The sequence below is a fragment of the Nyctibius grandis genome, chromosome 1 (genome assembly GCF_013368605.1).
Source record: "Nyctibius grandis isolate bNycGra1 chromosome 1, bNycGra1.pri, whole genome shotgun sequence".
Lineage (NCBI taxonomy): Eukaryota > Metazoa > Chordata > Aves > Nyctibiiformes > Nyctibiidae > Nyctibius > Nyctibius grandis.
Genome location: NC_090658.1, coordinates 74,120,365 through 74,136,944, shown reverse-complemented (window position 1 = coordinate 74,136,944; position 16,580 = coordinate 74,120,365). Strand labels below are relative to the sequence as shown.

The following is a 16,580-nucleotide window of genomic DNA, read 5'->3' as shown; positions in this document are numbered from 1 at the left end:
CCCTTTTTCTTTTTATAGTAATGTTATACTTTGTTCTTCACATCAGATAGCATCTTTTCAGACTGAAAAAACCTGTATTCCCTTTGGAGCCAAACACAAGGGAGGGACCCTCCAAGTCTGGAAACAAGATTTAACTGAATGAGAATTTTGCGACAGTGACTCGAAGGAAAAATAAAATTGTCATGTGACAAAGAATTTAAATCAGTAAGGATACTTTTCAAGCCTCTGAGCATTACATAAAATTGAATTATAAATGAAAGTCTGATAGTGTCATTTGATTCAGCATATCTTAAAACTAATTATGACAATTTAATAATGACATTGCACATCAATTTATTGATTTACAGAATATTAAAACTCACCACTTAGCAAAAAATTAATAGCAGCATACCAAGGACAACTTGCAGCATGAACATTACTGTCGAACGTGTGGGGTTTTTTTTTTGAGAAGGACACAGCTTAAGCAAATTTGAAAGAAAAAAGCTACACTTAAAGGAAAATTAGCCTAAAACAAAACAAGCAAATTAATTTGAATGAAATGAGCATGGCTCGTTGCATTTCAAATTCACCAGGTCTTTGTGTCTGGGCATATATATATATATATACTCTACCTTCTAAGTATACTGTAACAACAGTATTTTACTTCAGATACCTTTGAAACATATTAGCTACAATTGGAAGGAGTGAAGTGAAGGCCTATACTACATTCTGTAATCTGAACTATACATGTAAAACCTTTTACTAAGTACATTAAATATAAATATCACGTACAAATTGTACAGCGTCAGACCAAAGGTTTGTCTAATCTCCTGTTCTGCCTCCAGAAATGGCCAAGCTGGGTTACCCAGGGAAAACAAGGCCGAGGCATAAATGTAGGGATCTTGACTCCGAAGTCTACCAGCATCCAGAAATCTTTCTTAAACCAGAAGAGGTATTTCGGGGTAAGTTAATGGAAGAAATATTAATTAAATACAATGACTATCTGAATCCATAAAAGATTTTAGTATCCACGATATCCTGTGGCAAGTTCCATATAGACGTGCCAATTTGACACGATGACCTCTAATACTTGTAATGGAAAGGAGTCAAAAGTAGTTTCCTTTTCATTTACTCTGTTCTACTCATGTTTCTGTAGATCTCCATCATTTCCTTCCTTACACCCTTTTCCATACTGAACAGTTTTGGCTTAATGAGTCACTCCTTGTATGAAAGCTATTTCACATCTATCATCACATTTCTCCTACTTTTGTCCCTTTGCTACTATTTCTTTCTAAGATTAGGAGACCGAAACAGCATAAGGTATTTAAAATGAGAGTAAACTCTGGTTTTATGCAGTGGTTTATATGGTTTTACATGTTATGTTCTGTTTCTGTCCTATATTCCTAATGTTTTATTTGCTTTTGTGATTCCTGCTGAGCACTGAGGTGATGTTTTCATGAAATTATGTATCACAGTCACCAAACCTACTCTCTAGTTGTAACAGGTCAAGGTAAGGTTCATCATTTTACACAAGAAGTTAGAATTTTTTTTCCTTGTGTATCACTTTGCATTTATCTACACTAAATTTCATCTGCCATTTTATTGCCAAGTCCCTTGGCTTTTTACAGCTATTCTATAATTCTTCAGACAAGTCTTTGTCCTTCCCACCCTGAACAACTTTCTATAAGCTGCAAACTTTCCCCTCATACTTATTCATAAACCACCTGCAAAAAAAATATGTTGAACATCAGTGTAACTCCACTGATAATCCACCTTCACTGTGGTAACACTGTATTTAATACCTATCTTTCAACTAGTTACTTATCTATACAAAAACTTCCCTCTCCTACCGTGGAGTTCTAGTTCCCTCAGAAGCCCCAGAACTTCTCGGCCAATCTCTTGCAGCATACCGTGGCCAGGGCTGCCATGCTGGTCAGACAAACCAGTAACACAACCACATATATTCTTTCTCTTCAACCCTAGAAACTAACTCCACTGACATGGTTAGTTTGCACGATGCAACTGCCATCATGGCCAGCTCTGATTTTTCATCTACGTATCATCATCTGGCATTGCAATGTGCTATTGTCTTCCTTCTCCAGGAAAAAAAAAATCTATCTTATCTAAACTCCCCTTTGATAGCTCACATCCCCATCTACTCTAATTCATCCCACGTTCACTGTTGGACCCTTCTCTCTTTCCCCACATTTCTGTAGCCTCAAACCTACCTGGGTTCTACTTTTCACCAGTGAGCCTTGCCTTTATTTCCTGTTTCTCTGCCAGACTACACCTAGCGAAAACCAGACCCTATCTGGAGGTCTGCTTCTCCCCTGTGCTTTTAGGTTACTCATGCTTCTTTAGATTACCTCTGCTCCTGTTTAACCGCCATCCATAAACTCTCAGGTTTGTTGGGTGTTTTTGTTTGTTTCCCTGAGACGGCTACTGCAATTTGGCTCTACTCCTTGTCTTCCCTTCATCCCATACTCCAGTATCTCTCCCCCTCCTCCTCCCCTCCTTTGCTCTTTTTCTTCTTTCTAACTCCCATTTTTAGTATCATAGGAATGCACAGTTAGGACAGTCTTAAGAGATTATTCAGTCCAATTCTTTGCACTAGGTGGGAACTCTGTACACAAATCACTGCTTAAAAACCTTGTATGAAGGAAATCCCACAATTTTCACTCAGATCTTCTTCCCCCTCCTCTGAGTGCCTGTGGCAGAAACACTGAGATACTGGACAGATGTTCTGTTTTCTCTTCCTTGTCCCTTTCACTATGTTTCTGTCCCTCAGGTTTCTCACCATTGCCCTGTCCTGTTCACCCTGGCCACCAGGAGGTACAATTCTAGGGGAAGTCCTGCTCAGTGCTGCAGAACCTCAGGTAATTTAATCTTTATACTCTAAAAAGCCTTTCATGATAACATTCAAGTGGAGTCGACCACAGTATCTTAGCCAAATTTTTATTAAGATGACACGAAAAAATGTGGTTTTGGCTTGAAGTTAAATCTGTCTCTCACTTAAGTTCCTGCTCCAAATTCTGATAACTCTTAGTACATCATTTATAAATATTTTTAGCATGGGCCAAGGGCAGAACAATTTTCTGTTCATTTCTTTCTTGGAGATGCAGAAAACATTTTAAGTGAGATGACCAAGCAAAGTCTGACATCTGGCCAGGAAGCCGTCTTAGAAAAGTTCAGGAATATCCTTCTCAAGAGCAGTTTGCACTTCCACCAGATTAAAGTGACTGCAAAACCACAGCCTGAAATGAGTCAATCTCTGGAGATGCCTATTTGCATCAATAGACTATACAGAAAATAAAGGACAATGAGGATTAAATGATTCTAACAAGCAAGACAGATTAGTCTACCCTTCTAATAATAAGGGTTTTTTTTGTTGAAAGAACATCAAATATTAAAAATCTGACAAATATTTTTAGAAGACTACATAATTTTAAACATTATTTTGATTATTCAGTACATACACTGATGTCCTTCGGAGCACATTTTTGAAAAAGTGCCTCCCTTTCCATGTCTTTGGAGTATCCCTTCTTTATACTCCTGTAGTGAGGGTTCGAAAGAAAATAGCTCTCAACACTATTCTCTGAACTTTCAATACTTTTATCCAAGGTTTTCAGCACATTAAGAACATTGGTAAGAATTTTAAAAATAAAAAAATAGAGAATATTTTGGCTACAATTATGACTTGCACTGCAAAACTGCAAATTATAATACAGCATCAATCTCATGCTTTGTAGAAAGCTCTGCAATACACATTTGCACTGCCCACAAGCTTGCTTGCTTTAACAATGACATAAAAATGCTGCTTATACTATGACCATGTACGTAGTGTTTGATGTCCAGTGACACATACATTTACACAGATGAATGGATGCAGTACACAAGCTTTTGATAACTAGTGGCAAACGTTCTCCTCTCAAATATTGCCACGTGTTGTATTTCATAGGCTAAAGCTGTAAAGCAGTACTACAGGATATGCAGATTAATTAGTGCAAACATGCCCTGTTCACAAGCTGTAAGTGCAAATCACTTACATTGCTGATAGATTTATGCAAAGCTTCACCGAGACAGTGCCGCTATGAAGAAAAGATCACAGGAATAAAGGGAAACATTCAGAAATCAACTAAGTGAAAGAAAAAGGGATAAGAAGGGGAGAGTAAAACATAGAATATTAATTATAATTTGATCAGGGAAAAAAAGAGTTGAAAACTACCTGGAAAAAAATATGAATACGTTGCTTTGACTTGGTATATAAACTACTGGACACAGAACAGAATGAGGTGTTTTCCTGTGTTATATTTTGAACGTACAGGATAGAATTATCTCTTCAACATAATGTTACTATATACTTATATATTATGCAGCTGAACACTTTTGAAATTATTCAACTGTTTTCTCCTTTATGGCAAATAATTTTGGGAAGAAATCATTAAGTAAACCAATCTGCATTTCTATTAGACAAGATGTTATGTAAGGACTCAACGTTCAGCTGTGTCTCTGAAATATCACAAGCATATTTAACACATAATATTAAAGATCAAATTTCACTGCTAAAGGGCAGAAAATTAGTTTAGTCTGTAATGAAGACATATTTATATTAAAATACTATTTTTCTTAAAATTCAGAATGAGATGGGTACATAAAAGACTCTTCCTGAAAGTCTCCAGCAAAAAATGACTTAATGTACCCCTTACATGAGTGTTGATTGCTAACAAAAGCAAATAATAAAAATATATTGCCAAGTAAATGTTCCATATGAAATATTATTGATCACACAAATCATATACATCATTCATATATATACACATAAATATGCCTGTGTGTATATATATATATGAATGGTGTAGACAGGCACACACACATGCACACAATAGTAATCAGAAATGAAGTGAGAGCAATTTCAAATCCAGCATGACCAATTTCCCCTTTTGGCACAGGTCAGTCAAGAAGATGGCATTCTCCAGGAGACAGCAGTTATTTTGACACCAGCTTGGAAGCCTATAGTTGGGAACTTTTAGACAACACTTTGTCAAAATACAAAAAGAAGAAACGATTATTTGTTCTCCTGAGTCTACAGGCACAACATAAAAATACATTATTGAGGAATATCCAAAATTATCGTATTAAAACTGTAAGAGAGTTACAAGTAACAATTTTCTATGCAAGGGCGTAACACTTGAAGGCCTTGGATACCTGAGACCCTAACTGGGAAGGTCCAACTTTATCTGTTGTATCAAATCAGATCTAGATCGCTACGCAGTCTTTGCCCCATTTTAAGAACAACCTCCAGTAGATGCTGCTAACCTTTCTGAAGAAGAAAACCTATGTGCATCCATCAGATGTTAGTAAAAAAAACTAGTTTCTGAGATGCATATTGAAGAAGCTGAAGGGACCTTTGGCATAAGTCCATTTTATCTAGCTAGTAACACCACCACCACCCCACAAACTCTCCCTCGAGACATGTCTTTGGTTTGAAGAGAAAGAGTGATTTGTCAGCAGATGTACTGTCTCTGGCTGTGCAGTGCTTATGCGACAGATGACTGCAGAGATTTGGAAAGCAGCTGTTTCCTACTACAACGTTTTGTACTTGGCTTGAGGCTTGTGACATGCTAGGAAGGGAAGAGCTGCATCAAAGTTTGCCCTCTCTGACTGGTAAGAAAAAGCAGCATTGAGCGCCTCTTCCCCCTCTCTCAAAACCCAACAGTTTTCTATTGAGGAAAATGAAGTGTATCTATAAGACATTCTGAAACGTATACCTGCCTCTGGGATCTAATTGGTCCTGATTTCCTCCTGTTTTTCTAGCAACCCTGAGTCCAGGCTATCACAAGGTGGAGTACTTATCCTGTTGCTTTAAAAAGATGGAGCTCTTCTATTTCCCAGTTATAAGAATCTGTCCAACTGCTAGACAAAATGCCTAGGTTTTTTGACATGTTTTTACCTGCTTGGATTTTGGACTATATGCTTTTAATCTGACAAACTGCAGGTTCAGGGGAAAAAGAGGATCATTTGAATCTCCTGATAATTCTTAAAGTTTTTGGAATGGTACTAGAGCTTCATTTCATTTTACTTATTTGTCATAATGCTGTGAGGATTTTAAAGATTACATATGCATCTTGGCTAATCCTTCCTGGAACACAGAGGTACCTGTCAAGAAGTGCCCTTAATCTAGAATTTTATTTATCTGCTGAATCTCAAACGAATTTTGCCCCACCTATTAAGTCATCTCTCCTTCCTCCCAGGATCCACTGTTTTCATTGGTTTTGAACCTATGCAAAAGCTACTTGAGCAACTATCTTCTGGAGCAAACAGGCTAAGGGTGATGTTTTAAAACTAGATTCTTGCTTGAGTGTTTGTCTTACATTTAAGGGAAAAACATTACAGATATAGGATTAAAATTTTATTCGTGGAATGATATTACTGTTGGATTTACGTGTAGATGTGGTATTTAGGGACATGGTTTAGTGGTGGACTTGGCAGTGTTAGGTTAATGGTTGGACTTGATGATCTTAAAGGTCCTTTCCAAGTGAAATGATCCTATGATTCTGCTTAGATTTCTATTTACCAGTTTTGGAAGTGTAAATTTAACTCCTAATATCAAATTAAACTCTTTTCCGACTTGTGCATCATTAATTACATACTGTACTAAGAATTTAATGTTCTTTTCATCCATTGACAGAATGAAAAAGTCTTTCAGTCTCCTCCAGATTTACTAACTCAAACACTGCCAAACAAAAACTATTAATATTAAATTCCAATTAGAAGTTTACAATCAGATAGACAAGTTTCTCTGGATATGAAGATACCTTAATTTCAAACATCAGCCTAGATGTATTTTTAAATTTAATTAAACACAACACCATGAGAGGAAAAAAATTAAATGAAGAAGAAACCAAAAAAGAGATGAAAAAGTTGTCCAGTAACACATTTATTTAACAGAGCAACAAAGCTAAGATTTGTTAGTATTTTTACTGTATCCCACTGAAAATACTTTGAGAACTCCCATTTGTTGTGTTGCTTTTGTTTGTCTGTATTGCTGAGTAGCTCTTAATTGTAAATGGTCTTCAATTAATTTCCTCTGTTACATTCAGAATCTTTAAACAAAGAATAAAATAATGACGAGAGCGCAGTACGGGCTGAATGGGCTCACCATAACTGGAAGCTCAGAAAAAGAGAGAGTACAGCTGAATGTTAGGCATTCGTTTTCATGCTCAAGCTTCAGACAAAACTGCAATGACCAATGTGGATAGAACGAATGCACCAACCAATGCTCAGGATCACATCTCTGTGTAGAACAGGGAGCTCAGAACAAGGGGGATTTTTTTTATTGACAGACAGTCATGAAACAGGGGTAAGCACCCTAAATAGATGGCCCTCTGAGGGCTGCAGTGACTCTGGGTTACATGATTATTCACACGCTCATGTACAATAGCTTTTGACTTGCTTAAAGCATAGATTTCCCACTTAGAATACAGGAATACTGATTCTTCTAAATCCATTGTGAGAGGCAGGATGTATACGGACACTGGATCCAGGCAGAAACTTGCAAATCTCCCCTGATTCTCAGTGAGGCCCACAGGATTTGCAGCACAGTCCCGTTAAGACCACAGTTTTGAGAGCTGTAGTCACTTCTGAAAAGTTTCCAAGAGCTGCAGGAAGTGGTGCCCCTTTGGAAAAACGATAAATATCTACAGATGAAAAAAGAGACATAAAACCTTACTCTGAACTGCATTCCAGGTGTCCTCTGTTCTTTGCTCCCTCTTTAGTGTGATTTTTCTGTTTATTCTTTCAGATTTCAGCCTTTCAGATTTCTAAGTGCTTTTTAAGTCTTGCCTAAAATCCTTTACCATCCACTAGATGTCATGGTAGCCTTACTAGTATTAATGAATACAAGAATGACCAAAGAGAATTGGGATGGAGAAGTTGCTTGACATTTACTTCTCCGTTTCTGACAGACAAGCCTTTACACAATATCAAGTGGCAGGAAACAGAGTCAAATGATTCTGTGCTGAAAGTTAATCTCCTTTCTTTCAGGAAAATGATATAGTATATGTGTAGGTTATTTCTTGTAGAAATTTCCAGCATCCATTTGACAGCAAATCTCCTAAAGCAAGGATCACTCAGGCTATGGAACAGGCCAGTAATCCTTGTGCTGGGGAAAGAAAGTAGCGTTTAGCAATTCTGCTAATGTGGATGCCCGTCAGCTCTGCGATAAGCACCTCCACATCAACAAATAAAGACAGAGCAATAACTCCCTCTGGTAGAAGCCTGGTCAATGGTCATTTACAGATGTGCACAGGAGCTCTGTGACTTTTCTACAACACTCCACTTCATGAACAAGAGTATACTCAGTGTCCAGGGTTTGAAGATTGAGTTTGAAATTTTCTGAAAACTACAATTTGAATAGTCTACTATTTAATTAATAATTACACTTTCATATAAATCAAAGTTTCTTATATTACTCTGACAGTTTAAAAAGGAACACACTATCATAGAAACAAACTCTGAACAGGAAACATACATTTTTTTCAAAAAGGGAGTGAATCTCTGCAGCAGGAAAAATAAACAGCTACCAAAGCATACTTAGTATACTTTTGTCCATTCTCACTGTACTACTTCTAATATTTCCATTAACAGAAGATGGTATCTTCGTGTGTGAAAAGTTGACAAAGTTAGAAAGAAGAATGTCACACTAATGCTTGGCCACATAATAGTATGAAGCTACATAAAAATGGAAAAAAACGCTAACAAAAACATTTATTTTACAGGAACACATTTTACTGAAATGTAAGGAAGATGGGAGAACCAATATTTGCTCAAATACAGAAAAGCCCATCCACAATCAGAATACTTGATTCAGTTTACAGAAAAACATTTATCACAAGAAGAAATAGATAAGAATAATACAGGTCTTAACCTGTATGTTTCAGTGCCCAGAATTGAAGGTTGTGCTACGTGGAGAAGCAGAAGAGAGAACACTCTCATGCTTTAAAAGAGAAAATTCCTGCTATTTCTTCCATGGCTGAAGCCTTCTCTGCAGTACAATGTTTTTAAAAAAGCGTTAAAAGCCCATTACACAGCTAAGAGAAATGGAAAAGAGCTAGCACATCTGAATTCACCTACATATTTCATGAAGAAACTCTCACATGGATTGATGTAGAAGTACTTACTACAATTTACAGGAAAAAAAGGAGAAGCACTTTCTTTTTATGTCTTCTAGAACCATTTCTCATATTAGAGAGAAGAACTACACACTTGGTCTCTAGACACTGATCTAGTTAACCTACCAACCACATTTAACTGTAGATGGTAAGTGATGCTTTGCAACTGGCAAGAACGTGTTTAAGCACTTAAGCAGCTGAACAGCATTTTCTCTCAAGAGAAATTTTTTACTTATAACAAAACTATACTGTCAGAATAACAATAATCCTACATGCATTCTATGAGGGACCATTTAGCATTACCGGTATAAAACCAAAACTATTACTGTGCTTTATGCAAGAGCTAGATCTCACCTATCAAATGTGCAACAACTAGTAGAAGGCAGAAATTTGTAGATTACTATATCATAATTCAAAAAAAACAAACCAGCTTGGTACACTTTAGGAGCATAAATTTTTTGATTTAACATTGTTTTATTTTTTAAAAATTGTTGCCATTTATAGCTGTGACTTCTCATTCAGTTCTTCCAGCACCAGTCAGCAGCGTTCCAAGACGGGCATACTCTATACGTTGTATTTTTCTACAGTTTAAGTAACTATACTGTGTCACTTCTCTCCATTCATTTAAACCTGTTTTTTTCAACACTTCGCTTACATAACCATTCCTATACTTCAAGTTAGGTGCTACACTTCTTTGTAGCTTGTTTTTAAATCAAATCTGAGATGCATCAATACATATTAGAAAACTATGTACCTGTATTGATAGGCATTTCATTTCTGAATTCAACCTTTCTGACAGCATTTATACAATTAAATGGTGAAGCTCTAGACACTTTCTCAACAAAAAGAGCACACGTACACCACATTTTCCTGTCAAGTTAGGAGTTCACAAATGATTTAGCTGAGATTTTGGTCTTGTATTATTTTGATAAATCATTGTATAGTCCTGATGGTATAGACCCGACCAATGCTTCAGGTATAGAAATCTGAATTGCAGAAAGAGGAGGTGGATCTCTGTTCTATTCCTAATTTTTACACAGACTTCATGCCTTTCAAATGGGTTTTAAATGCATCTTCCCACTAATGAACACTGGGGCTGGGTGTAACCAATTCACAATTTTACACCCCTACTGCAGTATCTCAGGCTGTTCTAGTTCAGTGTAGTTGAAAGAAGACACATATGAACAGATGATACCCTTCTGATGGACTGAAATCTGAATTCTTCCCAGTGCTGTTAACTTTTATTTTTATATATATATATATATATATGTATGTAACAGCAGCAGAATCTCACTTTTGTTGCTGTCTCCAGTCTGTTTAAACTAGACTGTGAACCTCTGGGGTAAAGAATCTTATTACACGTTTACATATTGCCAAGCACAGTTAAGCTTATTGCAGGTAGGTCTTACAGTGTCAAAGTGGGCCCAATGCAGTTTCCACTCAGAATAGCATCATGCTAGATTAACACAACAAAGCACCATGCACCAGCACAGGCTGGGGGTTGACCTGCTGGGAAGCAGCTCTGCAGAGAAGGACCTGGGAGTTCTGGTGGACAACAAGTTCACCATGAGCCAAGAATGTGCCCTGGTGGCCAGGAAGGCAAATGGTATCCCGGAATGCATTAGGAATAGTGTGGCCAGCAAGTCAAGGAAGTTATCCTGCCCCTCTACACTGCCCTAGGGAGGCCACACCTGGAGTACTGTGTGCAGTTCTGGGCCCCCCAGTTCAAGAAAGACAAGGAACTACTGGAGAGTACAGTGGAGGGCTACAAAGGTGATGAGAGGGCTGGAGCACCTCTCTTATGAGGAGAGGCTGATGAAGCTGGGTCTGTTTAGCCTGGAGAAGAGAAAACTGAGGGGGGATCTTATCAATGCTTACAAATACCTTAGGGGTGGGTGTCAAGAGCATGGGGCCAGACTTTTCTCAGTGGTGACCAGTAACAGGACAAGGGGCAATGGGGACAAACTGAAACATGGGAAGTTCCATCTGAATATGAGAAAGAACTTCTTTACTTTGAGGGTGACAGAGCACTGGAATAGGCTGCCCAGTGCTGTTATGGAGTCTCCTTCTCTGGAGATCTTCAAAACCCACCTGGACGTGACCCTGTGCAATGTGCTCTAGGGGAACCTGCTTTGGCAGGGCATTGGACTAGATGATCTCAAGAGGTCCCTTCCAACCCTAACCATATTCTGTGATTCTGTGAAAGTGAATAGTAATCTCTGCATTATGAAACACATACCAAAAATCTTCCACTCTCTTCCACAATGAAAATGCTATCTTTGATTTTCTTCTATGATGAAATGACTAGATCTGTGGATGAGGGGAGAGCAGTGGATGTTTGCGACCTCAACTTCAGCAAGATTTTTAACATCCTTGTATCTGATTGTATCGCAATTCAGATGGGTGGGCTACCAGATAGATGAGTACTGGCTGGATTATCGGGCTGAAAGGTAGCAGTTAATGGTTCACTCTATCTGAAAGCTTGTTACAAGTAGAGTTCTTAAGGTGTCCATTCCAGGACCTATTTGTTTTAGTACCTTATGAATGATCTGGAGGAGACGACAGATAGTACTCCCATGGAGTTTGTGGATGACACCAAAATGGGAGGAATAGAAGGTGGAGCACGGCACAGTAGAAGGGACACAATACACTGAAAGGTAGGGCTGCCATCCAGAGGGACCTGTATAGGTTACAGGTATGGGCTGATATGGGCCGTTCACAAAATTGAACAAGGACAAATGCAAAGTCCTTTACATGGGATGGACTAAACCCCTGCATTGGTTCATACTGGTTTACAGATCTGCTTTGCATAACCTAGTTAACGGTAGGCTAGACATGAATCAGCAGTGTGGCCTGGCACCAACAAATGCCAGCAGCATTCTGGGCTGTAGCAACAACCAGTAGTTTGAGGGAAGGGATCAGTCTCTTTGACTTCGCACTTGATGCACATCACCTGAAGGGCACATTCTGTCTCCTCCTCCAGTTCATTCAGCTTTGGTTGCCTCAGTACACGACAAATGTTGATAAACTTGAACACGTTCAGTGGAGAGCTACCACCAAGATGGCTGGGACTGGAACATAGATCCTTCTGAGGGAACTAGGTTTGTTCAGTCTAAAGAAGAGAAGGTTTTGTGGAACTTAATAGCTTTCCAGTACCTATGAGGTGGTTACAGAGAAAGTGGACCCACCCTCATTACGGTGGTGCACAATAGGACAATGAGAGATAATAATCATAAACTGAAACAGAGGAGATTCTGTCTAAATATAAAGAAAAAACTCACTATGAGGATAATTAAGCACTAGAAGAGATTGTTCAAGAGAAGCTGTGAAATCTTCATCCTTGGAGGTCATTCAAAACCTGACTGGACAAAGCTCTAAGCAACCTGGTTCAAATGCAGCGTTGACTGATTTGAGCAGAAGGTTGCACTAGATGACCTCCTGAGGTCTCTTCCAACCTAAGTAAGTCTATGATTCTATGATTCAGGTCAGTGCAACTCGCAGAGGCTATCCTTTGTGTACTACAATCAGGAGAAGCTTGCTACAAACCCATTTCTCTAAGAGTTAAGTCACCCATCTTGTACGCTATGGTCTGGAATTGTCTCTCCTCCAGGTGTAATGGATAAAATGTAGATTCTTAGAGGGAATCCAGAATCCATGAACAATACTTTTGAATACCATGAACAATAACTTTTCAGTCTTTATGAAATACCTATCCAACTCAAACACTAGTATGAAAAAGCAACAGCTGGATTAAAAAAAAAATGTGAAGACTCAGGCTGGGGGAAGAGTGGTTAGAAAGCGGCCTGGCGGAAAGAGACCTGGGGGTGCTGATCGACAGCCGGCTAAACATGAGCCAGCAGTGTGCCCAGGTGGCCAAGAAGGCCAATGGCATCCTGGCCTCTATTAGGAATAGTGTAGCCAGCCGGTCTAGGGAAGTGATCGTCCCTCTGTACTTGGCACTGGTGAGGCCGCACCTCGAATACTGTGTCCAGTTCTGGGCCCCGCACTTCAAGAAAGATGTTGAGGTGTTGGAGCGAGTCCAGAGGAGGGCGACCAAGCTGGTGAAGGCTCTGGAGGGCATGACCTACGAGGAACGGCTGAGGGAGCTGGGGTTGTTTAGCCTGGAGAACAGGAGGCTCAGAGGTGACCTTATTGCAGTCTACAACTACCTGAAGGGAGGTTGTAGTGAAGTGGGAGTCGGCCTCTCCTCGCCCCAGGCAACTAGCGATAGGACAAGAGGACACAGCCTCAAGCTTCGCCAAGGGAGGTTCAGGTTGGACATTAGGAAGAATTTCTTTTCAGAAAGGGTTATTAGACATTGGAATGGGCTGCCCAGGGAGGTGGTGGAGTCACCATCTCTGGATGTGTTTAAGAAAAGACTGGACATGGCACTTAGTGCCATGGTCTAGTTGACAGGGTGGTGTCAGGGCAACGGTTGGACTCGATGATCCCAGAGGTCTCTTCCAGCCTGGTTGATTCTGTGTGATTCTGTGACTCCCATGGTTTAGTTTCTTATTAGTCCTCTGAACACATATGCTGGTATGAAATGGTGCAGCTCTTTGGTACAGTAAAAAAAATGAAGAAAAAAAACCCAACCATTTTGCACATACAGACCATTTCCTATATCTGCAAATTCTCTAGTGAAATTCTCCTTATTACAGTTAGCTCTCTGATTCCAAAATCTATTCCATATGCAGAAAAAAATTGTTCATTTCCATCATATTAATTTTCCATTCTGAAACTGTAGATTTAGATTTATTATGGTATTTTTAAAAGGTAGAGATAGGTGAAGTATTTTAAAAGTACGATAAAACTATGGAAAGTTTAACATATCCCTTTAAAAATTGTACTGTCCTAGTGAAAATGCTGTTTACAGGTGGAAGTAAAGAGAGTAAATGAAGCTTGGGTAAAGGCAGTAAGTGAAACTTAAAATCAAATTAGTCCAAGTCTTATTACATTCATGTTGTAAAAAGTAACAGACCAAGAACTTTGAAAACCTCCAGCTTTTATGAGGCTAAGCCACAAGATTTTATAAGCTTAAATCTCCTTGTCAGCAAAATGCACTGTTATGTGTTCCTACAAGAAGCTGTATAATCAAGTGCATGTTCAGTTATTAGACTTCTCAAATTAGACAGCAAATTAAAAGTTATCCCACAAACACCCTGGAATTGCAGTCATTTAATGAGTTCTAAAATCTGTTTCTCTTACTTGAAAATGCATTTATTCATTATCAGCTATTGTTTCAATCCGTAGTCAATAAAATCAGCGCTCTAGCATTTATGGCTTGGAAAAAGTACAAAGCAAGTATTTTCTGTGAATTATCTAGCGTAACTCAGTTTATAAATACGAGTTGCAATTAAAAACTCAGTATTTATAAAAAAATCTCAAAATAATGGTCAAAATTACTTAAGAGAAGACATAGCTGTAATAAATGTGCTATAGACACTGAGGGACATTTTGAATTTTCAGTCATTTGTACAGTGTCATTACTGCAAAGAGAAGGGATACCTCCAAGTCCAAACAATTATCATTGGTAAATATTTACAGTAGAATAGGTGAACAGACAGAGAATCAAAAAATGTTACAGTGAAGAGGTGAGACTGTCAACACCCTCCCACTCCCCTAAAAAATCCCATAAAAAGTTCTACTCACATTCAGTGTAAAGAAGGACAGGTATATACTTTTAAGCCCTCTTCATTATTATTCAAAAATTTCAATAATGATTAGGTTTAAAAAGTATTATGCTAACAAATTTCATTTCAAAGACAGATGTTACAACCAATTTCATGCAGTTAATTTGTAATAAACCACCAGCAACTAAATTGTAATGGCCTTCCAGTTGTCAAAGAGATCATAGTTACCTGGTCTAAAAGATCTTCAACTTTTTTTTGCCATCCATCCCTTGCTGCATTTTTCTCACGTTCTTTCAGCTGCAACAGCTGAGTCATGGCTGCCTTCTTATCCTCTTCATGCTGAAGCCTCAGCTCTTCACGAAGTTTATTACATTCCTGTCTAAAACCAAAAGTCAAATAACTAAAATGCAGTCAACCTTGTGCAAGAAGTGAAAAAGAATCAAGAACTTAGTAATAATTGGAAAAGCTTAAATAATAACAAACCCCTTTGTATTACATTTCCTTTGCTATTACATTTGTATGTAATACATACTTCATTTCTTATTCAAAAAATAAAAGAAAAAAAATTAATACTTGCCGAAGATTTTCTGTCCATTTTATTTCCAAGTCACGAGCCATCCTGTCAACTTTGAACTTTTCCTCTTCTCTCATGGCAGCAATCATTGCCTCATGCTGCTGTCTCTCCTGATCTAGTTCTCCCTGCAAACACAAACTTCACAATAGAGACTGATCAGCAGGAAAAAGTATTTCAAACCTTAAATGAATGCATTTATAACAAAAATGTTAGTTACAATTAGTTCATGAAACTTGAACTATAATTTTTTTAGTGTGTAATTCCTAATTACACACAATTAACTCCTATACATCCACTGATATTTCTTACTTGTGGAACAGAATTCTGCATTCCTATAAAAAGCAATTTTCCAACAAGTCATTCTGGAATTATTTTTTTCAAATAGTGTTAAATTGAATAACAAAATAATTTATGTTGGAAAGAACCTCAAAAGGTCATTAAGCCCTGAACAATGCAGGTTTCTTAGCTTCTTGTCAAGCCTGTTTTTTTTCTTTTTTTTTTATTTTTAAAATCAGCAAATATTCATTATTTGAATTTCAAAGCTTGAGCCATCTAGATTTGATACAAAGTTCATGTATCTTCTTTCTGTTTCTTGACTGGACTAACCTGGTAGAACCAGGCTTTCAGTCTGAACACAGAAGAAAATTTAGAATTCATATCAATTTCTTTTCAAATTTTACCATGCTAGAATAGTGTTAGGTACTACCTAGAATTCATACTTACATGAAAGTTTTTCAGCAGTGCTTACTTCAATTCATGAGAAGCAAACATGGTTGTCTGAATTTAAATTAAGGCTTTTTAAAGTGCGAATTTTTTTGTAGGATTTTTTCATTTATATATTTTAAAATCTGTTAAGATAAATGTTATTGGCAGTAACCTGATATATATGAATATTTAAATGTTATAATAGGTGAAGAGAGAAGAATACAGTAGTTCATATGGACCCTTAGAGAAATTATAAAAAATACAGAGGAAGTTATAAACTATAACAGGGTGCACATCTAATGACTATAGCTGAAAGAAATTAAAAAAAACCCCAAAACCCAATATCCCGTTTCAGGCTGGTTTTGTTAAGAAAATAACACCAGTACAAAAACAGATTCAGGGAAATTTTTTAATATTTGCTGCTCTACGTCAAATATTGCAATGATCTTGTAAATGTACATTGTTTACTGAGGAAAGAAAAAGGAAAGGTTACACTCAGTATTAAAGTCAATGAGCTAT

The 16,580-nt window shown here is 37.8% G+C and overlaps 1 protein-coding gene across 3 annotated transcripts in view; it reads right to left on the bottom strand.

Annotated features, from left to right (window-relative positions):
• FAM184A (family with sequence similarity 184 member A) overlaps positions 1-16,580 on the bottom strand; it is a 77,527-nt gene that overhangs the window by 16,964 nt on the left and 43,983 nt on the right. For all 3 annotated transcript variants that reach the window (XM_068407546.1, XM_068407556.1, XM_068407565.1), the window contains 2 exons: positions 15,356-15,481; positions 15,011-15,157 (listed from right to left, as the gene is read on the bottom strand). In XM_068407546.1, coding sequence (XP_068263647.1) covers positions 15,011-15,157; positions 15,356-15,481 — 273 coding nt within the window. The remainder of the gene's footprint in view (positions 1-15,010; positions 15,158-15,355; positions 15,482-16,580) is intronic.